The sequence below is a fragment of the Rhamphochromis sp. 'chilingali' genome (genome assembly GCF_963969265.1).
Source record: "Rhamphochromis sp. 'chilingali' genome assembly, chromosome: 1".
NCBI classification, from domain to species: Eukaryota; Metazoa; Chordata; class Actinopteri; order Cichliformes; family Cichlidae; genus Rhamphochromis; species Rhamphochromis sp. 'chilingali'.
The window spans coordinates 56561863-56587243 of record NC_137929.1 but is presented as its reverse complement, the minus strand read 5'-3'; the positions used below and the strand labels follow the sequence as shown (position 1 = coordinate 56587243).

Genomic DNA, 25381 nt, shown 5'->3' with positions numbered 1-25381 from the left:
GACTCTCATCAGATTGGGGCTTCCTTTTATTGATCTTTGGAGAGAAGTCTTCATTACTGGTATTATTCAGGTCTTGTTCACATGTTTGTCCCAGGTTTCTCAGCCAAGAGGAGCTTAAACCCCAGATATTGTGAGTTCTTTTCACACATTGAGATCACTGATAACTCTCAGCAACGACGTGATCTCGTAGAAACAATTAGGTGTTATGGATTCAACTATAATTGCGACACTTATTTTTTTTACTTTACTGGAAAAGATTTCTGCATTTTACCCATATTTTATTTTTAACTCAAAATCAAAATTCCAGATTCTACTACATGTTGGTTTTGCACTAGATAGGACGACAGATTTCAGGTGGCCCTGTGTCTTTCTCTATTACATCTGCCACTGCATCTCGATAATCTTCTCTGTGGCTTTTAGTGGGTCCTGACCCTCTCATATTTTGAAAAATCTATGTTTGAATCTCCCTTAATAATTGTGTTAAGAATTCTCTCCGCCTTTGTCAAAAGTTGGGTATTAGGAAAAAGTGAAATAAATATAAATATAAAGTCCCAATGTGTAGAGCACACATTAATAAATTAGTCATGTTCCCTGTGAAAGTAAATGAGCCTAATTCTTAAAGACCCCTGAAATTATTTACCAGATGTTTATTTTTTGAATAAAATAGAAATCTGAGTTTAACAAAACATTTTAATTGTAAATATCAAGCTTATCTTTCTTTCTTCCATAAAATGTGCTTGTGGGCACGCCAGCCATTTTGAAAAGGTGGGAAAAACAATTGGCAAGGCCACACCCCCACACATGGGATATAATTTTAAAGGTTCTGTTGTCCTCGCTAAGAAACATCAGGACTTAGAGGAGTGGCAAGTAGAGTATGAGAGCTACAAGCAAAAAACTAAATGTGTACTACAGTGCGCAAAAATGAATTACTGGGTCATCAGGGGGTCTTGAGGGACATTTATAAAACAAAAATCCCACAAACCTTAAAAGTGCACTTGAAAAGCTCACACAAGAAGGTTAACCTAGCTTACCTAGAAGACCTCATCAGGGGGAGCACGCTCCCCCTCGTTGAAGAGCTCACCCACTTAACTCGCATCCCAAGAAAATAGCTAACCCCAGATAAGGCAGCGTGATGTATCCCGAGATAACAGGACTGGGACATCTAAATAAAGGTGTGAAACAATCGCCTTCAAAAGGTTATCAATTGACTTCAACCAAAATTAGGACCACTCGGTGCGGCAAGAGTTAATAGTTATTAGTCTCAACACCCAAGGATAATTAGAAGAGCATGACTGATATGATGGAACTGAGATTTTGTTACACTTAACTTTTGCAAAACACAAATAGAACTAAATTGAAACTAAGGACTTTCAGAAAAATAAAAACTAGACTAAACTAGCAAAGAATTGGTAAAAACTAATTACAACTGGCAAAAATTGAAAATCTGGAGTCGAAACTAAATAAAAGATAAAACCTAATGAAAATGGCGAAACGTTTAAAACTCTGGTGCAGAGATTGGCAAATCTGACCAGGAACGTTATAAAATGGATTGTCAGAACAGTCAGCGTTAAAGCCACATTTGACAGTCCATACTAGGATGGCATTGGACATCTCGGGGGTGGAAAGGGGTTGGTGTGACCAAGGTGTGGTTTGGCTTGTCGTATGTATATTTGAGATCATATGGCTCTGGATGGACCGGTTACCAGGGCATGGAAGGAGGACAGACTCATTAAAGGAGGAGAAGGAACTTGCTGGGATTGGAGATCCTCTGGGTGAGTGGTTGATTAAAAGCATGCATAAAATAGAAGTTATCTGTTGTTATTGATTGGTAATAGATTGATAATTGGCCACATTTACAGCTGTATTGACTTGTTGTGGACGTAGTCGACTTCAGGTTTAAACACTCTCATTAACAGGTTGAAAATAGTGATATTAAAGGAAGAGTATGCAGCGCCACCCTGTCAGACGCCAGTGATGGTGGAGCTCACTGATGAATCAGGTGAGCTGGATTCATGGCTGATTCAAAACTAAGATCCCCCTGCTGTGGTCAGTAAGGGGAGAAAAGGGGGAAATAAAATCAAGAATTAAAGAGGCATTTATAAACGTTTAGGTGTCAAGTGAAACGGGACAAAAGGGGGTGTTATACTGTTATTTTCAATGTCAGCATTATTATTGTATGAGAATCATGCAACAAGCATTGCATCGATGATCATTTATTGAAGCTTTTGACCTTATACTAACATTTGTGTTCCTGTGATTGTTATAACCTCTGATGAATCTTCTATTTACAGGTGTTAGGATAATGATATAATTTTTCATTGCAGGTGTAACCATGATCATTTTTATACATATTGCAACTTGTTGCTCATTGTAGAGTTGTGCTCAAGTTAATAAGGGTTAAAAGCTACAGTCAGCGCGAATGTCTGACTGATCTATTGAGGGGAAAGGCTTCGAGCATAGAAGGCCGCACGCGCTTACAAAACACTGATATCATGTTATTCTTTGTGATCTTTTCTTAAATTATGTCTTTAAGGTTAGTTTAAATAGTGGCAGTTAATTAAACGAGATTTATTAAAATATTAAATACCTGAGTCAGAACGTTACACGCGGATCACCTTAAGAGTCTGGGAAACTTTGTAGCTGCCTAACTTTTTTTTGAATGTTCTAGCTCCGTTGATTTGACACATTGGAATGTGTCAAAAAAGGGGGGAAAGTTGAGCTTTAACATCAAACAAGGATTATTTGAACATTTTATAACTTCATTTGTGTCTTTAATAATTTAGGAATGGTAAAGCTTAAGCTAATAGCGGTCCGAGAAGACGGACCTTTTAGAGAATCAGTGAAAAAGCATAAACTATCACTTTCATGTTTAATCATTACTCATTGAAATGAACTGAATAGCGCTTAGAAGATTTGTTAATTTTTTGTCTTTTGTTAAAAAGAGGGGTTTCAATAATTTTCAGACACACCTTGCAAATGTGCTTATAACGAGTTGGCACTCGGCCTTTTGAAGGTCAGAAGCTTCGTTCGGCGTGACTGTCCGGACTGATAAAGTGTAAGAAATGCCTTGAGTGCGGAGGGCTAAATGCAAACATGCTTACACACACATAAGATATGATTAGAATAAGTCCCTGGGACATTCTGAATGTTTTAGACCAATTCTGAATCACTAGAAGGTCAGTAGATAATAACATTAGATTATTAGGGTTAGGAAGAGAGGTGTTTTGGTTTTCTGTCTCTTACAGAGAAAGGAACAGACACCAGACGAGGTCACAGAGATGCGAGGATCCTCCGTAGCAGAGTCAGACACAGTGACTGCCGAGACATCAACTGGGTCCAAGGGTCATGGCGTTTGGGCTCCAGCTAGTCACCACAAAAGGATGGATCCCATAAACACAGCAATAACCATGAAGGGGTTGGCGGAAATCCGGGAACACCAGACCAACGAAGTTCGAGAGGCTTTTGGGCAAAAAGGGGACACCTTCCTGTTCCTTTTTCTGGAGAATACACAGATCGTTGTTTGAAATTGGAGCAGAATAATCCCCTGATCTGTGTTACGACTGAAGGGTTGTCTAACCCCTAAGGTTGAAGAATTAAGAGCAGAGGATCACCCAACTGGACGACACTGGTAGCTGCAGCAATAAAATAAAGGTTAAGAGCTCTTCGGACAGAGGTTCTAGTCTACGTCTGAATGGTATCAGAGAACACCAAATAAAGCTGTGGGAGAACAGGGGAGTGTCATCTGGACCTGCTATCCTTGTAGTAATAGTTTGTCTTGCACCTGACTTGCGCAAACACAGAGGTCATCTTACATATGGTTTGCCCCTCAGGGGGACAAAGGACCTCAGGAGTGAGAAGAGATGAACCCGGCCACACTGGGCTACAGGGTGTTTGTGAGGTCATTATTCTAATGACCTCATCAGGGGGAATTGTAAAATTATGATATTATTTTATGCCATGTTATACCCCTAATTAAAGATTGTGAATTATTATGTAGTTTTAGTTTGCATTATTCTCCTGAATTAGAAGAAGCTGATAACTATTGCATTAGTTAAACTGATTTGCATTACATTAAATTGCTGACTTGTTGTGAATGAATGATATTGTTTTATGATGCATTATATTGCTGAGTTATAAGAAATACTGTTCGCAGAAGGTTATTGTCTAATTTGTCTGAGTAGAAGAGAACAGAGTGTGCTGGAGTTTTCTGCCCCATTTCAGCAGGAGCAGATAAACAGGGAGCCAAGGTCGTAGCTTAGGCGCTGTGTGAGAGAGACCATGTGAATGTTTAGGCTTTTTATGATAAGGTGGAGGCACCAGAGGTTATAAAAGTTTGAGCAATGCTCCACCATTTTGAGATTTTGAGGCTGTCTGCATCAGTGTCCATCTCCCACGTGTGTGATCATTAAATCATCGTTTGACTCAACCCGGCCGGACCAGTGTTGTTATTGTGGTTTTTTCTCTTGTCTCCATCCCCAATATTTTGAACCTTAACAATGTAAAACCTTGAGGCAGATGTGCTACAGCAGCGGAAGACCACACTGGCTGAAACTGCTGTCAGCTAAGAACAGGAAACCGAGGCTAAAATTCACTCAGGCTCACCAAATATAAAAAAGATTCTAAAATCACGTCCTGGTCTTATGAGTCTCAAAGTGTGCTGAGAAATTCAAATGTTAGGGGCAGAATTTAGTGTAAATGACATGAAAGCATGGATCCACCCCACCTTGGATCAGTGGTTTAGGCTGCTGGTGCAGTAACAGCTTGCAAAAAGTGACTCATGGACCTTTAGTGGACAGAGAACGGTCTCCAAAAAAGGGGCCCCAATGTGTTGGGCAACTAAAACATCACTTTAAAGAAAGAATGGTAGAATGTCTCATCAAAACTGCATCACTTAGTCTCCCCACTTCTCAGTTTTTACTACAAAAGGAGCTGCTGCACAAATCCATTATTTTTTTAAACAGAAGAAACTGTGTAAATATCAGATATGTTGGCACACATTCTACATATGGGGTGGAAAACGTGCGGGAAGACGGTGGGGCTTAATCTATATAACATAAAGAATGAAACGGTCATATCAGTCAAGAGGACAATGAAGGAAGCAACTCTACTCTGCAAGTAAAGAACATCTTTCTTTTAAACATTGAACTTTTATTGTCTGCTGTGTTAATCACTGAGGATGGAGGACACATGAACAAGAAGTCAGGCTGATGTAACAGCAGATTAAAGTTTCTTCCATGTTAACCAGTGAAATCCACAGAAATGAGTCAGTTATTACATCAGCTGACCTTTAAAGTGGACACAGGTCTTCATGATCAGAGCTACAAGTTGTGTCTATGTTCTTCATGCCGCCACACAACCATGACAAAGCAAGTGAAATAACAACCTTGAAGGCACAAAGACACAAATTTGTGCTGAAGTGTCGATAAACTCTGAAGAAAAAACAATAGTTCCACGCTGTGTTGGGAAAACCATCATCTGTGATTGTGACTTTTCTCCAGATGCTGACAGCTGTGATCATAGAGCGCAGAAGCTGAATTGAAGTGAAATAATTACATTCTCAACAAAGTGTTTACATGTGAGCAGTTACACATGAATGATTAATACATAACAGGCAATGAATTACCTTCTTGTGCTGCAGCTCCCAGCCACTTATAATAAAATTGCATCCCAGGGTCACACTAATACTGTCAACAATTTCAAATGCAGCTTTCACATTTTTAAATCACATATTGGATCTGCACACAATGTGTTGTTGATATTCTTTCATATTCTAATCTAAATGTCCTTTCTTCCTACTTTTGATTTCAGTACTTTGCTGGACAACAATTGAAGGTCAGTAAACTTCAAACATCATATTTAAACTTCTTTAAATATGATGTTTAGTCTTAATGCGCTTAAAAGGATGATTGAAGAGTCAAAAACATCCAGTTCCTAGATGATTGTTTGTTTTTCACTGAGCGACACAAAATCAAATTTTTACTGTTTAGGCTTTTGTTTAACATTTTTATATTCCTTTTTGCAAGTAATGAAACATTTTAATTTTAACCCTCACAGCTCGTCTGACTGTGAGTCCCAGCAGCTCTCAGTTCTTCGGAGGAGAGTTTGTGTCTGAGCTGTGAGGAGGACGACAGCTCTGCTGGATGGACTCTGAGGAGAAACACAAGCAAACAACAGAGGACTCAGTGTGGAGCTGACTGGGTAAGGTGGTCTGGTTCCATCTGTAACATCTATGAATGGCACAGTGGAGTTTACTGGTGTGAGTCCAGAGAGGGTCCCATCAGTAACATGGTTAACCTGACAGTCACTGGTAAGCTGAGTGTGTGGAGTTAGTGTTGATGAAGCTGTGTGTAAATGGATGAAATGCTGTAGTTTGTCTCTGTGTTGAGGTGGATCAGTGATCCTGCAGAGTCCTGTCCTCCCTGTGATGGAGGGAGATGACGTCACTCTGCTCTGTAAAACAAAGACCACTCCCTCCAACCTCCCAGCTGCTTTCTATAAAGATGGCTCCCTCATCAGGAAGCAGCCTACAGGTCACATGACCATCCAGCATGTTTCCAGGTCTGATGAAGGCCTCTACAAGTGTGACATCAGCGGTCATGGAGAGTCTCCATCCAGCTGGATCACTGTCACAGGTGACTCACTCACCTGTCTGTGTTTCTGCAGGTTTCAATATTCACAATGTGACTTTTAGCTGATGTTCTTTATTTAAGGGAGATCTACACCCACACCTCCACCATCTGGTTGGAGTGGCTCCTCCACCACTTCCGGCAGGAGCAGCCCTTCACCCGGCTGTTCCCCCTCTTCCGGCATTCAAGGACCCCCCGCGCGCCTCGTCCACCACCTCTGGCTGGCAAGGTGTCCCACATGGCAGACAGCTGGCATGGTTCTCCAGCGATGAAATGGAACCAGCAGGCACAGAAAAATCTGGCAGTGGTAATGCTGGCTGGAGCTGTTCAGGGCATTGGCTCTGCCCAGGCCGTGACAGCAAGGTGCAATCCTCAGCTGGCTAAATGAGTTCACAGAAGCTTCCAGAAGAGGACGGAGACGGCTGGGTCAACGCGCTCGGGCTCTCAGCAGAAACTAATTGCTCAGACAGCTGAGATGGCAAGGCAGAGTTTCCAGGTAATGCAGGTTGTGTTGGCTTCTTAGTCTCCAGGAGTCCAGAGTCAGCAGAAGGCTGAAACTCAGCCTCTTGGGAGGCCCTGGGAATGACAGTCTCGAATAAGGCCAGTTTTTGAGAAGCAGCTAAAGTCTTAATAGGATTTGCTCTCTGCTTTGAATAAGCAATCAAAAAACAATCCTTTAAATTAACAGGCTTTGAATAAACAGTCCCAGTTATATTTACTCCCTATATCCATAGGGCCAGAAGATGTGGCCTCTGAGGAAACATTTTTTGAATGTACAATTTGAGAACTTACAGACACAGAGATGCTAGTTTACAGATACTGAAGAGCTATGTTCAGGGTTGACAAACTCTAGCGTGCTAGATCAGCTGCTATACAAACAGTCCTTGAGTTTGTTTCTGCTGAGCAATGTTTATGCTTAAATCTTCAGAGCAGGGGTTACCACTCTGTGTATACATAGCTCCACGCACAGAAAGGGAGGGTGAAGAGCGGCGCTACAGCGCAACAAAACAGGTGAAGCAACTCAACCACCTGAATAGGTGACTCAGACCCCAGACTCTGCTTCCTCCACAGATGTCAGCAACTTCCCACTAACACCCAAGTTTTTGCATCAGCCACTGCCCAAGCCACACGCCACTGATGCAGCCGAGAACCTGTCAGCTGCCCCTGGAGGTCAATAGCTAGTAGCAACAGCCACAACAAGAGAGGTATAGAGCATGGTCCAGTCTGTACTCAGCCTATCAAAAGTCCTGCCAGAGATGGAACTCAAGGATCTTTTGAATTCAGGCCAGAAAACACATAGGCTGGACTATTGTCAGAAAATAACATGACAAAAATGATAAAGTGAAACTCTATTTTCAATAGATTAAATAGATTAAATAGATCAGCTCCCAGTGATGAATTATCTTTAGAGCATGTTTGTGAAATGTTCATCTGAAGAAAATTCAAAAATGAGTCAGTGGGCTCAAAGATGATTGGTTTTGCTTCTGGGTTTATTTCTATGTTATTTTTTCTCTCTTTTTTCTCTTCAATGGCCAACAGACTTTAGCTCAGGATGTCACTCATACAGGGAGTGCAGAATTATTAGGCAAATGAGTATTTTGTCCACATCATCCTCTTCATGCATGTTGTCTTACTCCAAGCTGTATAGGCTCGAAAGCCTACTACCAATTAAGCATATTAGGTGATGCGCATCTCTGTAATGAGAAGGGGTGTGGTCTAATGACATCAACACCCTATATCAGGTGTGCATAATTATTAGGCAACGTCCTTTCCTTTGGCAAAATGGGTCAAAAGAAGGACTTGACAGGCTCAGAAAAGTCAAAAATAGTGAGATATCTTGCAGAGGGATGCAGCAGTCTCAAAATTGCAAAGCTTCTGAAGCGTGATCATCGAACAATCAAGCGTTTCATTCAAAATAGTCAACAGGGTCGCAAGAAGCGTGTGGAAAAACCAAGGCGCAAAATAACTGCCCATGAACTGAGAAAAGTCAAGCGTGCAGCTGCCAAGATGCCACTTGCCACCAGTTTGGCCATATTTCAGAGCTGCAACATCACTGGAGTGCCCAAAAGCACAAGGTGTGCAATACTCAGACACATGGCCAAGGTAAGAAAGGCTGAAAGACGACCACCACTGAACAAGACACACAAGCTGAAACGTCAAGACTGGGCCAAGAAATATCTCGAGACTGGTTTTTCTAAGGTTTTATGGACTGATCAAATGAGAGTGAGTCTTGATGGGCCAGATGGATGGGCCCGTGGCTGGATTGGTAAAGGGCAGAGAGCTCCAGTCCGACTCAGACGCCTAAGGTGGAGGTGGAGTACTGGTTTGGGCTGGTATCATCAAAGATGAGCTTGTGGGGCCTTTTCGGGTTGAGGATGGAGTCAAGCTCAACTCCCAGTCCTACTGCCAGTTTCTGGAAGACACCTTCTTCAAGCAGTGGTACAGGAAGAAGTCTGCATCCTTCAAGAAAACATGATTTTCATGCAGGACAATGCTCCATCACATGCGTCCAAGTACTCCACAGCGTGGCTGGCAAGAAAGGGTATAAAAGAAGAAAAACTAATGACATGGCCTCCTTGTTCACCTGATCTGAACCCCATTGAGAACCTGTGGTCCATCATCAAATGTGAGATTTACAAGGAGGGAAAACAGTACACCTCTCTGAACAGTGTCTGGGAGGCTGTGGTTGCTGCTGCACGCAATGTTGATGGTGAACAGATCAAAACACTGACAGAATCCATGGATGGCAGGCTTTTGAGTGTCCTTGCAAAGAAAGGTGGCTATATTGGTCGCTGATTTGTTTTTGTTTTGTTTTTGAATGTCAGAAATCTATATGAGGAAGTTTTTCAAATATAAAACCTTGTAAAATCTTAAAACACAGATATAATTTGGATTTGTCACATTAGAAGATTTTCTGTCAACAGTCAATGCCGCGGGGGATTTTGTTGTTGTTGTTGTTGTTGTTGTTGTTGTTGCAATACCAAAATTCACCACTGGTACCTGTAATATTACCGTATGGCATGTGGTAACTATTACTGATCTAAAAGCATATAAATGACTTAAGTTGTAATTTGGAGCAAGTCTAATCTTTAACAAGAAGCTGATATAGCAGGATGGGTGAGTTTTAGCACCAGGCGTGTGTGTCTGTGTGTGCAAGTTTTCTTGCGTGTGATGAGTCAATGGGGAGAAAAAAAAAGAAAAATCAGCCACGTCCTCCTGAGTGACGGGTCCCAAGGAACCATAGTCTGGTGCTGCCATCTACTGACACTAAAGTGCACCAACAAGCCCTCCAACACTGAGTCTGCACAAGTGAAAGGTCACTAACTCGCATAATGAATGTGCAACACCCGTTTTTTATATTTTGAGATGAAAGGAAGGCAAAAGTGACTCGAACAACCACTCGTTACAACAAAATGATACTTGCTGTTCTCTGAATGCACCGCATATGAAGGAGATTCTGTAGCAGCAGAAACCACACCAGCTGAAACTCCTGTCAGCTAACAACAGGAAACCGAGGCTGCAATTCACACATTCACTAACCAAATGTAAATAAAAGATTCTAAAAACACTGCCTGGTCTGGTTAGTTTCAATATATTCTGAAAGATTTAGGTAGGGTCAGAATTTGATGTAAACAAGGTAAAGCACAGACCCATCCTGTTTCGTATCAATGATTCTGCTGCTGGTGCGGTGACAGCCTGCGCAAGTGTCTTTGTGGGCAACAGTCTCCAAGAACCCCGCTGTGCTCAACAGCTAAAACTGCATATCTGGGAAGACTGGGAAAATTTCACCACTGCATCCCTATTCTCCCAGCTCTTCATTGTTAAAGTGTTGCTAAAAGAGAAGCTGCCAAACAACACAACACATTTTCAAACACTAAAAGCGGTTAAATTATTGAAAGTGCAGCTTTGTACTCTTTTCTGTCAAATAACTTTTAAACTACAATTTGGATTGAATGATTTTTTGTTTTAATTTATATTTGACACACATCTTACACATATAGAAAAAAGACAAGCTGGTGAAGAGGGTGGGGTTTACCTTGTCTCTATAACGAAAAGGAACAAAAGGTCACGTCAGTTAAGAGGACGATGAAGGAAGCGTCTGTACTATGTCTGCTCTGTGAGTAAAGCATGAATTTTTTGGTTTTTCTTATGATGAACTTTTACTTTCTGTTCTGTTAATCAAAAGTGATGAAGGAAAAAGAAGAATAAAAGCACCACGTTATGGTAGTGCTCTTTATGCCACCAGTACAATGAGGAAAAAAAAAACCCTAATAGTGCAAAAAGACAGTTTTGTGTGACATTTACAGAGGAAATGATACTGCAAAGATTTCTTTCTATATATTCATTATTATCGACTTCTAAATCTACCTATGAATTTACATGAAAGACGAAGAAGAGTTTTTGCACAACGTTCCTTAAATTGTTCTCACACCCCCTCCTCGACCTCTGCTTCGAGGATTCTGACATTTAGTGTGACTCAGAAGTGTTGATTCATTCAAACTAACATAATCATCCTGCTTTAATAATCCCACTCCATACGTGACATCACTTGTAGCAAAACCAGCATTTTCCCAGAATTTCATAGTTATCTATAACATAATAATTATCTACAGTCATTTATTCTTTAGTCTTTATTCTATACTAACCTAATTGTAATTTCTCCTTAGTTCTGACATCGGTGTTTTACTGGACAACAAACCAAGGTCAGTAAACGTCTTTTTATAAATATAAAAAATGGTGATCAGAATCAGAAATATCTGGTGTGTAGATGCTTGTGGGCTGCTATAGCACATTTAAATCTTATTTTCATTCTATAGGCTGATTTCATCTAAACAATAATTTATATTACTTTTGAAATTAATGAAAAGCTTATTTTTAACCCTCACAGCTCGCCTGACTGTGAGTCCCAACAGCTCTCAGTTCTTTGACGGAGACATTGTGACTCTGAGCTGTGAGGAGGACGACAGCTCTGCTGGATGGACTCTGAGGAGAAACACAAGCTTAGAAACCAGGACTCAGTGTGGAGATGAGTTTGGAATATTAGACAGTTCTTCCTGCATCATCAGCCACATCGTTCTACTGGACAGTGGAGTTTACTGGTGTGAGTCCAGAGAGGGTCCCATCAGTAACATGGTTAACCTGACAGTCACTGGTAAGCTGAGTGTGTGGAGTTAGTGTTGATGAAGCTGTGTGTAAATGGATGAAATGCTGTAGTTTGTCTCTGTGTTGAGGTGGATCAGTGATCCTGCAGAGTCCTGTCCTCCCTGTGATGGAGGGAGATGACGTCACTCTGCTCTGTAAAACAAAGACCACTCCCTCCAACCTCCCAGCTGCTTTCTATAAAGATGGCTCCCTCATCAGGAAGCAGCCTACAGGTCACATGACCATCCAGCATGTTTCCAGGTCTGATGAAGGCCTCTACAAGTGTGACATCAGCGGTCATGGAGAGTCTCCATCCAGCTGGATCACTGTCACAGGTGACACACTCACCTGTCTGTGTTTCTGCAGCTTTCAACATTCACAATGTGACGACAACTTAATGACTGTGTTTGCTTTATTTTAGGGGAAGACACCACCACACCTCCACCTACATCCACACCTCCACCTACATCTACACCTCCATCTACAGCCACACCTCCACCTAAAACCACCTCGACCACCTCGACCTTTCCTGCCGCTTCCTCTCCTCTTCTCCCGGTGTTGCTGACTGCTGGAACACTCTGTGTCATAGCTCTAGTGGTCTTACTGATTGTTTTGGTGGAACGATATGTTGACAGGAAGCTTCAAGGTGAGACTCCGACTTTCAGGCTTTTCAAAAATTCATGATTCAAAAATGTTTTACTGTCAGTTCTCTGCTTGGACACACAGGATAACTCAAATACTGTTTCTTACTCACCTCAGTGTAAAAAAAAGACTAAAGAAAAGTTAAAGGAATATATAAAATTCAATCAGTGCACTATAATGGCAAGAGTGTAAGATATAAACGCAATATATAAAATAAAGCAGCAAGATATAAATCATAGAAATTAAATAGAATAAAATAACATAAATTGAATGAATAATTACAGCAAATATGTAAACTTTATAACATCTTTATGTGCTTTATACATAGAACAAACTGATTGATTAGTTCATGGATTTGTTGATTCATTCATTCATTCAAAGCTTTCATGGGTCAATCTGTGGGAGCTACAATAATACTTACAAATTCAGCAGGAAAATCATAATTACTTTCCCCACAATAAATAATCTGAATGATTAATGTAATGGCAGTAGTGTCTCTATGACATCTGCACTGATGTCCTCTCTGTGTGTTTCATTGTGCAGAGAGCGCTTTAGCTGCCGTCTACTCAGCAGTGAGGACAGAAGACATCTGTTATGCAGAAATCAAGATTAAAGAGAAACCCATATAAACAAAGACCAGGTACAGCTGCTCCTCTTTGTCTTAACGCTCTGAACAATTCCAGCTATTCCTGGCATTCCAGTTTAAACCAGTGGTGTCAAACATAAGCCTCAGAGGCCAGAATATGTAAAGACTCTAATCTGACTCATTGGATGATTTTGAAACATTTGAAGGAGAGCAGAAATGTTGGACGACTGTGTTGTCATAAGCATTTCAGATTTTCCTTCTCATAAAGACCTCCCATGTCAATTTACACTAATTAATTAAACTATTGATTTCACACTTCCTTTTATATGATACAGCTAAGGGATAAAATCAATTTTAAATCAATAGAAAACAAGTGCTTGTTTAAGTTTGAGTTTAAGTCAAAGAACAATGTTAAGAACAGGAAGTGATGTAGACTCAGAGTCAAGCTGGAAGGAAATGCAGAAGAAAATTAAGCACCTCAGATTGTCATGAGGCCAACATTTACACTCTCTTATGTACTCCTTTGATTTTCACGCTCTTCTTTTGGATTTTCCTGGTTCTATTCTAACAGCACGGCTCTGCATCACATCACACTTGTCAACATCACACTTGTTTGGCTCTGCACATGTGCAGAAAAGAAAAAACAATAGAATAGAAAAATCCAAGATGATCTAAAGGTAAAAGTGAGATAGGATGTGCAAGGTGTGAAAATGACGTTTTCTCACTGTAAAACCACAGCAGCAGCATCCGCCTGTTTTTTATTTTTTTGTCCTGTGTGGGAAGATTGGTTCATACTTCTCAGACAGTTTATTTTGATGAGCTTATTTTGTATCTTCCAGTTAAAAAAATGTCAAAACAGAAAAATGTAAGTCACGTGATCCAAGCACGGTGAGCTCATCGGTTTAAATTAATACTGACATCATTAGCAGATCCGCCCCTTAGTAGGTTTAAAAATGATTTAAATACAACCTCAGACAAACAAATGCACGACATGTTACAATGTACATGTTTCAATTGTTTTCTGGGATGGATGTTGCTCTATAAAAACATATAGAAAGACACGTAGCAAACAAAGGAGACCTAGATACAGAATATTGACCTTTTGTCAGAGTAAAAACCCACAGCAACAGTCTCCACCTGTTATATGTTGTTCCTGTAAACTGCGTGAGACCTTCGGTATCTTGTGGTTGAAATGTATCAAAGAGCAGGGGGTGCACCTGCAGATGCTGTGTGATCTGAAGTTTCACATATACTGTTTATAGTATTCATAATTCAGTGTGTTAGGGTGATTAATACTTAAAATGCAAAGTTTGTGCCTGAGAGACTTTAGACATTGAAACCTTTCGTTAAGATACGTCTTAACTGTAACTGCTTTGACGTGTTCCTCGCTCTCTGTATATGAATATAACAGACGGGCCAGGTTTGTGCACAGGTGCTTATTGTTTCTCATGATGTTTTAAACTGTGTGTGCTTGTGTGTTCAGATTGTGAAGCCAGAGCTCTGTACTGAAGATTCCCACCAGTCCAGCCGATGACTTCCAGCTACTGGTCCAACCGACCCATAAGACCCCAGGACATAGATGTGTAATACTCATATATTTCCGTGTGTTTTTCTCATCACCTTACACAGCCAGCACGCTTGCCTTATCAAGAGTATGTATAGTATGTAATGCATTAATGCAGTAATGGAATGCACTGTATATGATCCCCTATTGATCTTTCTATCGATCTATTTAATTTCTAAGTGGGAGACCGTGTTGTCTGCTCCACAGCAGTGATCTAGTTTTTCTGCAGAATCAATAAACTTTGGTCTCACTTTTGTTCTCGTGTGGTTCTGTGGGTTTCAGAAAGATGTCTGATGCTAACTGATACACGCCACAGCTGCACACTATAAACAGCAGGAGCATTATTCAGTGGCTGGAAACTTCAGAGAAAAAAAAGTCAGAACAAAGTGCGTACGTGTTCGTGATAGGAAATGAAGTCTGTTGGGCTATGGATGGCTGCACTGGGAGATGACGTTTAACTTAAGAAGCTGTACACCGCATCTTAGCTGGCGTGCAGTTTGCTGTCTGTGGTTCAAAGTCTGTTACATTCTCCAAGGTCCCAAAAAAAGAAATCGGTTACATCTGTTGTTTCAAACAAATAGAGCTGAGTGTCTTTTTCAAATGATCAGCTAGTTACAAGTCTAATAGATACATAATGAGCAGATTCCAACTCGTTTTTTAATGTCTTACCTTCACAGCAGCACATCAACAGCTCAGTGCTCCTGCAGCTGTCGTGCACAGATGTTATTACAAGTTAGTGTAGTTTCTTCAAGTTTCTTCTTATTGTCAGCTCTCATTAAAATAGCAACTGCTCTCTTGCACTAGTCATGCATTTGTGAAATAATAAAGTAAACACCTGTTAAAGTGTTTCTGTCATAGCAGTGTGAGTGGCGGGCAGATGTGCAGAACGCACATGCAGGATTTTCTTTGTTGCAATAAGAAAAGCAGTATTTGTAATATCACCATTTAGCATTTAGGTAACAGATGTGAAGTCGTGGTTTTAAAGTAGAGTTTAATGAGCTGATTTAGCAGCGAAGGTGATTCTTGGATGTGGCACCAGCTCTGGCCGCTCTGACCACCATCTCAACAATAAACCAATATCTAGTGCTGCCATCTACTGACACTAAAGTGCACCAACTAGCTGTACAACTCTGTGTCTGCACCAGTGAAAGGTGACTAACCTAACAATGTAAAGGTGCAGGAGCTGTTTTGCATCTGATATGAAAGAAACTCTACAGCAACCAATAGGAGAGCCTCAAAATGTCTTCTGTAAATACTCAGTCACACAGCTACTAACCAGGCCCAACCTGCATAGTTGCTAACATCAGATGTTATATGGCACCTCCAGTGCGGAGCATAAAAAGCAGAAACACAATTGTGATACCTACAGGAGTTCACGAGCTTGTGTATATAGTGTAGGAGGGTTGAAATGGTAGGAAGACTCAAAGGCTGACACACCAAAAATAACGTCAGTCAACGGCGCTGGCACGGCTGGCAGCCTTAACCCAATTTCCCTCGGGATGAATAAAGTATAATCAGTCAATCAATCCAAAATGTTTTATACTTGATGTTCAAAATCAAAAACTCATTATATCATATTTTGAGATGAAGAAATCTTTATTATTCTTATTTTTCATCATGATGAAGTTCTGTTACAAGTTCTTAACATGCCCAAACAAGAAAATGTTCTGATCACCGAATTCAGGATGTGTTGACTCACACTTCAGCTGTTTAAAGCTCTGAGACTAAGAACTTTGACTCTGCCGTTGTCTATATTTTCTGTAGCTCACACAGCCAACAATTGCACCAACAACAAGCAAAATAAAAACTGTCAAACTAGCTGGATGTATAACAACTCTAATTTTGAACCCTCCATCCTTTTTGTGAATGTCCGGCTGACCTGCAGGTGAGAAACAGGTGTGAGGTGTCAGCTGTCAGGTAGGTGATGAGTGAAGAACAGAACAGAATCCATTTCCTCTTCAAACTGCTGTCAGACATTATCTACTGCACTCTGATCACATCACTCAGACCAGCTGCTTTCTACAAAGTCTCATCAACAACATCTTTAGAAACAAACATCAACAACCAGGAAGCAGCTTCACCTCTGATCACACACACACTGAACTCTACTCACTCACCTGGAGGATCAACTCTCAGGTTTACACTGCAGATGGGGTTACCCTTGAAAAAGGCTCTCTTTTCACGGTTTGTTCCCGTCAACAGGACACGACACTCATATGTTCCATTATCAGCAGTCGTCACATTCTTCAGAATCAAAGACACGTCTCCATCCTCCATCTGTCTGTCCTGCAGATCCACCCGGTTCACAAAGGATGGATGCTGGTTGTCTGTAACAAACTGCTCATCCTGATACAAAAGGACATATTCTGGCTCCAAGTCACTTCTGCTCCACTGTACAGCGGTGATGTTGTTGTCATAGACAGAAGCAAAACATGACAGATTGATATTGATTCCAGATTCAACTGTTGTGCTTAATGAGACTGAAAGAGAGCAAACACAGACCACATAAGTTAAATCAGGTCAAAGTGCAACTCTCACTCCAACTTCCACAGAGGCCGGTGTGGGGACGTCCCACCACATGTACTTTTAGCAATATTTTGCAATACTTGGGGACTTCATAATGAATGCCATGTTGCTGTTAATGACCACCCGCCTGACCTTATCAAGGGGATTAAACAAGTTAGGCCACGAGACCATGGAAGTTATCTCTGACCAAAATGTGTATAAATTAGAGGCCACGCTTTCAGAAGCTCTTCGAAGGTTTCAAGCTTTCAAGCTTTCAATATGTTATATAACTTTCCAAAAAGGGAAGTCTCTGGAGTCTCCCTCTGTATATCTGTATGTCTCAGAGCTTCTGTAATGGAAGCTAATTACACTGGCAGTAAAAATCAACAACACGATCACTCATGCATGGTGCAACGCACCAGATTGCAAAAATGCTTGACTGGCCGACATGAAAATAAGCACAAGAACCCACAGGTCATCTCCTGACCAAGAGAGTCAATGCCCATCATGTTAAAATGTCTAGCTTTACAGCTGAAATAAACTGGTGTGCAGCTGACTACAATTTTTTATTAGTTTCTATATTTATGTCTCAATAAAAACAAACTTCGATAATGCAGTAAGAGGCATGTGTGACAGGTGAGACCTGAGTCTGGGAACCGCCCCTGGTGGGCGGAGCTGGTCTTTGCTTTTTTCATAAGCTCAGGTGTGGGCAATTAGGTATTCCTCAGCAAACCTGAAGCTGCCAGTGCTTGGTCCAAGTTGGGCAAGTTGGTGTTTTTAATTTCTTTCCATGAAAGCTTGATGCGGGTCCCCCTAATCTTCTGTTAGAACGGTAGGTTACACAACAATGTACCACTTGAGCTCTGGTTGTTGTGGCCGAGGTTTACAGTTATTTGCACACTTGTAGGTAGGAAACATTGCGTTCCCGTGAGAACAGTGTAGTGGACTTCACTGCCACTGACCCATGTTTATTAGGGTGTTTAGAGCATTTATGGATTATCGATGGTATGACCTGCGGTCTGGTTCAGACCATCCAAGAAAGTGTGCTTTAGTTTTGTCCAGTGAAATTGTTTTTGTTTTTTTTTTGTTTTTCTTAATTCAATCTCTTACTTGATTTAATTAGATATGAGTGTCTCGGGATTACAACCATATGACCTATAAATGCAGAGTGCTAACCAAGCCAAATGTAATTACCTGATAATTTAGCACTCCACCTTGTAGTTCAAATATGATCACTTACGACGAAACGTTAGTGTTTAGGCTGCCAAAAGTGTCTTTCTTATTATTTCAGAACATGTCATAGCCCACACAGAGACCCCCTGAGCCAGATGGCTACAGCAGAGATCCTTTTCACAAGTCCAAATGCTACATTTATATCTATGTCCTAGTATGACTTAAGCAAATGCCGCTGATGCAGACACACAAATCGCGAACCGATATGCAACTCACATGTAGACACAGGCACGAGAAGGCAGGCAGACATCCAAATCCAGTAGTGTAACACAGATGTTACAGTGGGCATTTTCCACCTTCTGTAGATCTTCTGATCTCACACAGAATTAAGAAGAAACAAACAAAAAATCAGAACCTGCTTCTAATATCTTATCCTAAGCAAGTCAGATTAAGCAAAGCTGGAAAGTCACTGACTGAGGGAACATGACGGTTTACTACATCTACACTCTTCCCATTGAGAAACTGGAGGTTGAGTAAGGGTGTGAGTTGGTGTGAGGGGAAATCAAAGTAAACTGCTTCTGAGTGTCAAAACTTAATGACACAACAATGAAATATGTGCATTGAATAGGCCATTTTGGGGCATTCATCTATGTGTGCAGCATTTTTGCTGCAGCTTCCACAAAGGAAGAGCTAGTCTGGGTAATTTTGTCTGCTCTGATGTCAATAAGTTCAACTAAATTCATGTTTTTGATGTGTTTTCTTCTTTCTTTTAATTTACATCAAAGCCCAGTAACGCTATTTTGACTTTCCTGTTAGGCTCCAATCATCCAAGCCAAGAGACTGGTCTGCAACTATCTGACAACTGCCCGTGGTGAGGTAAAAACCCGTCGTCCAGGTTGTGCTGTAGGTTTAAAATAATAGTGTAATAGCAGTGAAGCATGAAATTGGCAAACCACTACCTGCATCCTATTTGACCTGGTGCTGAAAACGAGCCAAATAAACCAAATAAAAAGCAAATCACTGTCTCAATAAGGACACTTCCTTTGATACACAATGTACTCTGCATACTTCCATGTACCCGTAAATTTTAACAGGGTAGTGTTGCCTCAACGCTGGAAGTTGTGCAGTTGCTGGAACTGTCCGTTGCAACATTGAAATTTCACTGTCATACAAAATATTGGATTTTCTGAACATTTGAAGCCACAATCTACAACTTAACCTCACATGCTCCGAATTTGAATTAATGTCAACAGTGGTACTGCCACACAGCTATAAATGCTGGCAATGACATTGGCCACTCGCGTAATAGACTCTACATAGATTTGCAGAAAAATTACAAATTAAAGCAAGACTCAACCAGAGTCAGGAGTCTTTTCACACACACAGTACTTGGAATTTAGGTCATTAAAGTGCTGGGTGCAGTCTGATTTTAAAAAAACAAAACAAAAAAAACCCCTTACTTCGGATGCATGTAGATGAATAGAGATACTTCACAGACACAAGACTAAAGGTCATTTTACAGCAGGATATAAGCACTGGTTTTGATATAAACCAGGCTTAGGGAATTTCAGGCCACAAGAACCGGTTTCCTGCAACTGTGTCCTTGATCCAGCACAGCTGATTTAAATGGCTAAATTACCCCCTCAACATGTCTTGAAGTTCTCCAGAGGCCTGGTAATGAACTAATCATCGATTCAGGTGGGTTGGCCCAGGGTGAGATGTAAAACCTGCAGGACATCGGCTCTCGACGGAGTTCCCCACCCCTGATAGAAAGGGAATGTTGGCATGGTTTATATACCAGGCTGCAGTATTTGTAGAGAAGGTAAAACGATCACAGATGGGGTTAAATGATGCAGAAGTTCACATGATAAATCCAGTTTAATGCTATTATTTAGAACTACTGAGTAAGCACTGAAAAGGTCCAGTGGACCAGCTGGTGTGGTTCTTCTAATCAATTAGTCTTGCAGGAAATAGGCCTGGAAGATTTTAGATATGGAAACATTTCTTTTGGATAAAAAAGATTATTTTGAATAAAAATTAAAGAACCCAGATTTAAACTGAGGATCTCTGCATAATGAGGATATCTATGACATCCGTCTTCATCTAATCTGAGTGAATTTGGAGATCTCCAGCGTCTCATCCTTTTCACAGGGTTATTGAGGTTCATCAAATGACTGTGACTATCAGCCTCAAGGCAAGAAGATGAAGAGCAGGACTCACTACTGTCAGGAAGTGGAGGCTATAATTCACACAGGCTCACTAAAATGGGACACTAGAAGATTGGAAAAAATATTGTCTGGTTTTAATGAGTTTCCAGTTTTCTGCAAAATTTGGATAGGAGGTCATGGCTCCACCCTGACCTGCATCAGTTCGGGCTGGTGGTGTAGTGGTGTGACACATTTTCCATTTTTGCACACTCTGCCTGAGTCTTGTTGCTGAGCATATCCATCTTTTTATGACAACACACCATGTCACAAAGCTGAAATCATTCCAAACCAGTTGCCTCAATCCAACAGAGCACCTTTGGGATCGTCATGGAACGACAGATTTAGTCACTTAGTAGTTTGATATCAACAGATTTAAAGAGGGTAAAGAAACTATCAAAAGTAGAATTGTTGATAAGACCAGAGGAAGAACTACATTAAAGCTACACATTTTCCTTCGTTCTTTTGTTGGTTGAAGAAACTTTGAAGACATTTCGAAAATGTAAACTAATTAGAGGCAGTCTATTGTGCCAGTGCTGATATACTCATATGAAGCTTGTTCATCCATCCATCAGTCTCTCTTTAAAGAGAGAAGCCCAGACCTCCCTCTCCTCTTCCAGCAGACATGGATGTGCAGCCAACAAATGCGTTGCAGTCGTGTGATGCTTTTATATTAGTATGGACTAAATCCTCTGAGGAATGTTTCCACCAGCTTGTTAAATCTATACTAGAATAAAGAAGGCAGTTTGTAAAGGAAAAGGGTTTCAGCTTATTACTATCAGATGTACCCAATAAAGTGGCCAGTGACTGGAAGCACTGTGTATAGGCATCAGTCACTGCTTAATAAAGGCCAGTAGGTGGCAGCAGAGGTGGTTCTACTCAGCACATGCCTGTTTTCACTTGACCTTTGACCCTTAGTTACAAGTCTTTACTCTTAAAGCTTTAAAGCTCTAAATCAGCAGTTCTCAAACTTTCCACAGTGAGTCCCACATCATAAACTATAATGGCTTTTGAACTACCGACATTAAAGTGCAGCAGTATTAGCCTGTTTAACACCACATACAGGAGACATGAGACAAGATTTATTTCTTTTATTAATGAAAGCACAAGCTCATCCATCACCTGTTCAAAAACACAAGAGCTATTTTATAATAGCTATCAACAAAGGCAAGAAACTGTTTGAATTAAACGAGAGTTGTTCTCAAACCATGTCCATACTACCATGGAGATGACGACTTTAGACCGAGATTATTTAGGGTTGTTTTTTTGTTTTGTTTTATAACTAAATTTTTAAAATAAATTTGCTTTGTCTTTTTAATATATGTTCTTCATGGGTTACCTGGTACTGACCTATGACCCCTCCAAATATCTTATTCGTGTTTTTTTTTTTTTTTTTTTTTTTTTTTTTTTTTTTTTAATGATTGATATGAACCAGGCCTGCACAACTTTGGATTGCAAAGTTTGGGTGAGAGGCCTTTGAGCCTCTCACATCAGCTCTAATGTTCTCTAACCTAAATGAGCCTGCTTTTCATCCACCCACACTCTGTCCTTCATGGGGAAAGGCTGGAGCCCTTCTCACAGTTTCTTTTCACGCGGTAAATTAAATCAATGACAAACATATTGGAATCCAATCTGCACTACTTCAGAAACATTTGTTTAGCAGGAAATGGTCTCTGGCTCCAGCATGTCTTTTGGCTTGTCTCCCTCCCCTCAGTCCCAAACCGCTCATGGCAGATGGAGGCCAAAGCCTGGGTGGTTCTGGATGTGTTTTTACTTATGAGGGAGTTTTTAGGGTTTCACTAATGTCAGAGTTCTTGCTGGGAATCATCTGATTACTGGAGTTTTCTCTGCTTTCTTTGTTTATGTGTATGCTTATGTGCACATGTGTATTTTTTACTTTATGTAACCCAGCTGGAGAAACTGGTTAATATGGGATCAATACCTTTATATGGTATTAGTTTAGTTATAGAATCATTCTTTTATTTGTTTTTTGTTTTTCTGTCACAAGAAGTGATGCTGTGAAAACAAATGTTTTATTTACACACTTCCTGCTGTGCCTAGCAGGAGCTTGTTGTGTGTTAACATTGTGAGAGTGTCCTACCCATTTGAGAAAACCTATTCTCTTAACTGAAGAGTATCACACTTTGGCAGGATGTACGTAATCAATGTTTTTTAGTAAACCTAAAACAACCGTGGCTGCAGTAAAAGTCTGCTTGGGTGCACAAGAATTAATTAATGTTGAGGTATTTAAGTATTTGGGAGTGCTACTAGACTCTAAATTATCCTTTAAAAACACATTAAAAAAAAGTAGTGAAAACTGTAAATGTTAATATACAGAACTTTAGACATATCCGCACATCATTAACAGACACAGCAGCGATTACATTCCTGCACTCTATGATACTGGCTCATATTGAATATTGTATTACAAGTTGGTCCTATACGAGCTCTGCTGCTATTGGGCCAATTGAAGTATGCTACAAAAGAGCATTGAAATTATTAGATAAAAAACCTTTTTCATATCACCATTGTCAAATTTTAGAAAAATACAAGTTTTTAAATTTTACTAATTTCAAATTATTTAAATCTGCCTGTCTAATATACAAAGTTATACATGGTCTGGCGCCTCCACCAATGAGTGATTTTATTAAACAAAAGTCTAGCAGTGTTGCCGGGTCTCGACTGACTCGAGCCACTGTTAGAGGTGATTGTGAACTGGCATTTAGACGGACCACCTTTTCACAGAATGCTCTGTCATATCAGGGAGTGAGCTTCTGGAATAGTCTTCCACTGTCAGTGAGGGAAAGTACAAGTCTACCCATCTTTAAGAGTCACTTAAAAGGGCGGCTGAGGGACACACAAACATGTAATCATGTTTAATAATCATGTTTAATATTGGACGGGAAAAAGAGTTGGTGTATTACAAAAAGGGAAACAACTGTTAGTGCAATGGGTGAACGCAATGTCACGACGGTCAGGGCATGTACAATACTGGGGTTTGTGCAATATAATTGATGTGTTTCCGTTATTGTTATCTATACTGTCCTCTGTGTCCACTCTCCTTGTCATTGTTTGTTCTAGTATAATGTGATCACTGTTTTTGTCCTTGTCACATGACCTGTAAATAGTGTCTCTGTATGTTTTTACTAACTTGTGGTTAACACCAACCTGCCAGAGGGTCTGCAGATGGAAATTAGCCCAAGGCTATAATCTGGCATATTTACATTTGTTAAAATGTTCATTAATATGTATTGCCCCTCTTTCTAAAAAAATAAATAAATAAAAAAAATGAAAATTGTAACTTGCAGTTATTTCATATGACTGCTGAAAGAAGTGATAGATCAGAGACTATAAACGTGTTTCTAAATACAGGTCAGGTATTTTAGTGAGCTATGAGCTCCACGAGGAAGAGCCAGTGTTTCAAATGTCTCTAGATGGCTGTTTTGGCTGCTGACAGCCTGCACTGCACTTCTCACAGTGCTTCGCAGGCTCCTGATGAGAGACATGAGGGGGAGAGCAGGGTTGAAAATGATAAACTACCAGTGAATTGTATATTTTAGAGCTTTACATTTGCTGCACTTGCAATTTTGCTCACTAAAGGAAAAAAAAAAAACAGTTTTCATAATGGATGCATCCACCCCACACATTTCCCTTGCTAGATCTGCTGACTGTAGGTGAGAAGACCTGGGCAGCAAGTCAGGGAGCACTCAAAAATGTTGTCCTCCCTAAAAATTAAATGCTTATAAAACAGTTATGCTGTTTATTACTATACTATTCACTGTGTTTGCTGAGTTGAACTGTTGGATCCCTCTGTTTGTTGCTATTTATTGCAGGCCACATCCCGCGCAGGCTCCTCTCATCCACTGCTCGCAGAGGAGCCTAATGGCCTCATCTGAATATGATGTGGGTCTGGTTAAAGATTGCATGGGAACAAACTTGCCTTGTCAAATACATGACAGCATCTCACACAGTTTTATTTTAAAAGCTAAATATCACGATTGGGTCTGTGACTAAAGTGAGTGCAACAGTACAGATGTGGGAAGAAACTCACATTCCAGGGATAAATAGTTAGGATGAGGTGTTTAGTAAGCATCTGGCAGTAAACATTAGTGTGAACCGTGCTCTGTTCTTTCATCCTGCAGCTGCGCTGGTAGAAGAGAGTGAGGGGGGGAAAAGCGCCGTCCTCCAACAAGAGCATACCAAGCTCCAGCTTAGTGACGTGCAGAGCGAGACTCTGAGCCGCCCATGAGGGATCTGGATGGAACGCAGACGGTGTCTGATAAACAGTCAGGGAGTGTTGCCTGGGAATTCCAGTGTGTTTTTGAGTTAAGGTGGTTATTGGTGTGACTTTCGAATTGTTTCACAAATTGCAAACATTCACATGATTCTCCAAACATCACACACACAGGAAAAGTGTGTACTGCTGAGTTTCAAACTTTCCTCTAGTCCTGATTTAAAGTGACCAGTGTAAATATAATGTGCAAATTTCATTTGACTAACAATGACTCGTGCACAACTCTGCATGGCAGCAATACTGCTCCGTAGGGTGATGCCAGTTCCTGACACATAAGAAAGCTGTGCATTAGATCCTAACTGAAAATTAAACACTTCTTTTTCTGTTGCACACTCAGTCACAAACTGCACTCAGCAACAGCCAGAGCTGCAGAGTGCACCCACATAGCATTAAAAGTTACAGGGTGATGAGCTAAATTCAACCTGAAAGAAACAGACAAACAAAAATGCATCAGGACTTTATTCTGTGGATGACTGACATGAAGCCTGATTTTATACCAGATTTTTTATAGCAGGGTAAAGATGTGTCACAATGAAATGAATGTTTGATGTTCAAAAATGCACAAATACCTTCTTCTTCAGAAAGAAACCAAAACAGAAGCAGCAGTGATGAAGATGATTTTCACATTTCTGCTTTTTTATTGTG

General features: G+C 40.5%; 3 protein-coding genes across 3 annotated transcripts in view; all 3 read left to right on the top strand.

Moving 5' to 3' along the window:
- Nucleotides 1-25381, top strand: part of LOC308406696 (low affinity immunoglobulin gamma Fc region receptor III-A-like) — a 125536-nt gene that overhangs the window by 23879 nt on the left and 76276 nt on the right. The window lies entirely within an intron of this gene.
- Nucleotides 6213-7993, top strand: LOC308406868 (sialoadhesin-like). Its single transcript, XM_080898139.1, has 3 exons — nt 6213-6307; nt 6387-6632; nt 6711-7993. Exons 1-3 carry the CDS (start codon nt 6286-6288, stop codon nt 6896-6898), a joined length of 456 nt encoding a protein of 151 aa, XP_080754265.1. The 5' UTR covers nt 6213-6285; the 3' UTR covers nt 6899-7993.
- Nucleotides 9584-14775, top strand: LOC308406732 (Fc receptor-like protein 5). Its single transcript, XM_080897918.1, has 6 exons — nt 9584-10743; nt 11294-11329; nt 11515-11778; nt 11858-12103; nt 12190-12414; nt 14480-14775. Exons 1-6 carry the CDS (start codon nt 10713-10715, stop codon nt 14503-14505), a joined length of 828 nt encoding a protein of 275 aa, XP_080754044.1. The 5' UTR covers nt 9584-10712; the 3' UTR covers nt 14506-14775.

Excerpts from the sequence above, each read along its gene's own strand:
- LOC308406868 (XM_080898139.1), top strand. The coding sequence starts at position 6,286 with ATGGTTAACCTGACAGTCACTG. Across the intron at positions 6,308-6,386 it reads GGTTAACCTGACAGTCACTG|GTGGATCAGTGATCCTGCAG; the intron begins GTAAGCTGAGTG and ends CTCTGTGTTGAG. Across the intron at positions 6,633-6,710 it reads CAGCTGGATCACTGTCACAG|GGAGATCTACACCCACACCT; the intron begins GTGACTCACTCA and ends TCTTTATTTAAG.
- LOC308406732 (XM_080897918.1), top strand. The coding sequence starts at position 10,713 with ATGAAGGAAGCGTCTGTACTATGTCTGCTCT. Across the intron at positions 11,330-11,514 it reads TTACTGGACAACAAACCAAG|CTCGCCTGACTGTGAGTCCC; the intron begins GTCAGTAAACGT and ends TAACCCTCACAG. Across the intron at positions 12,104-12,189 it reads CAGCTGGATCACTGTCACAG|GGGAAGACACCACCACACCT; the intron begins GTGACACACTCA and ends GCTTTATTTTAG.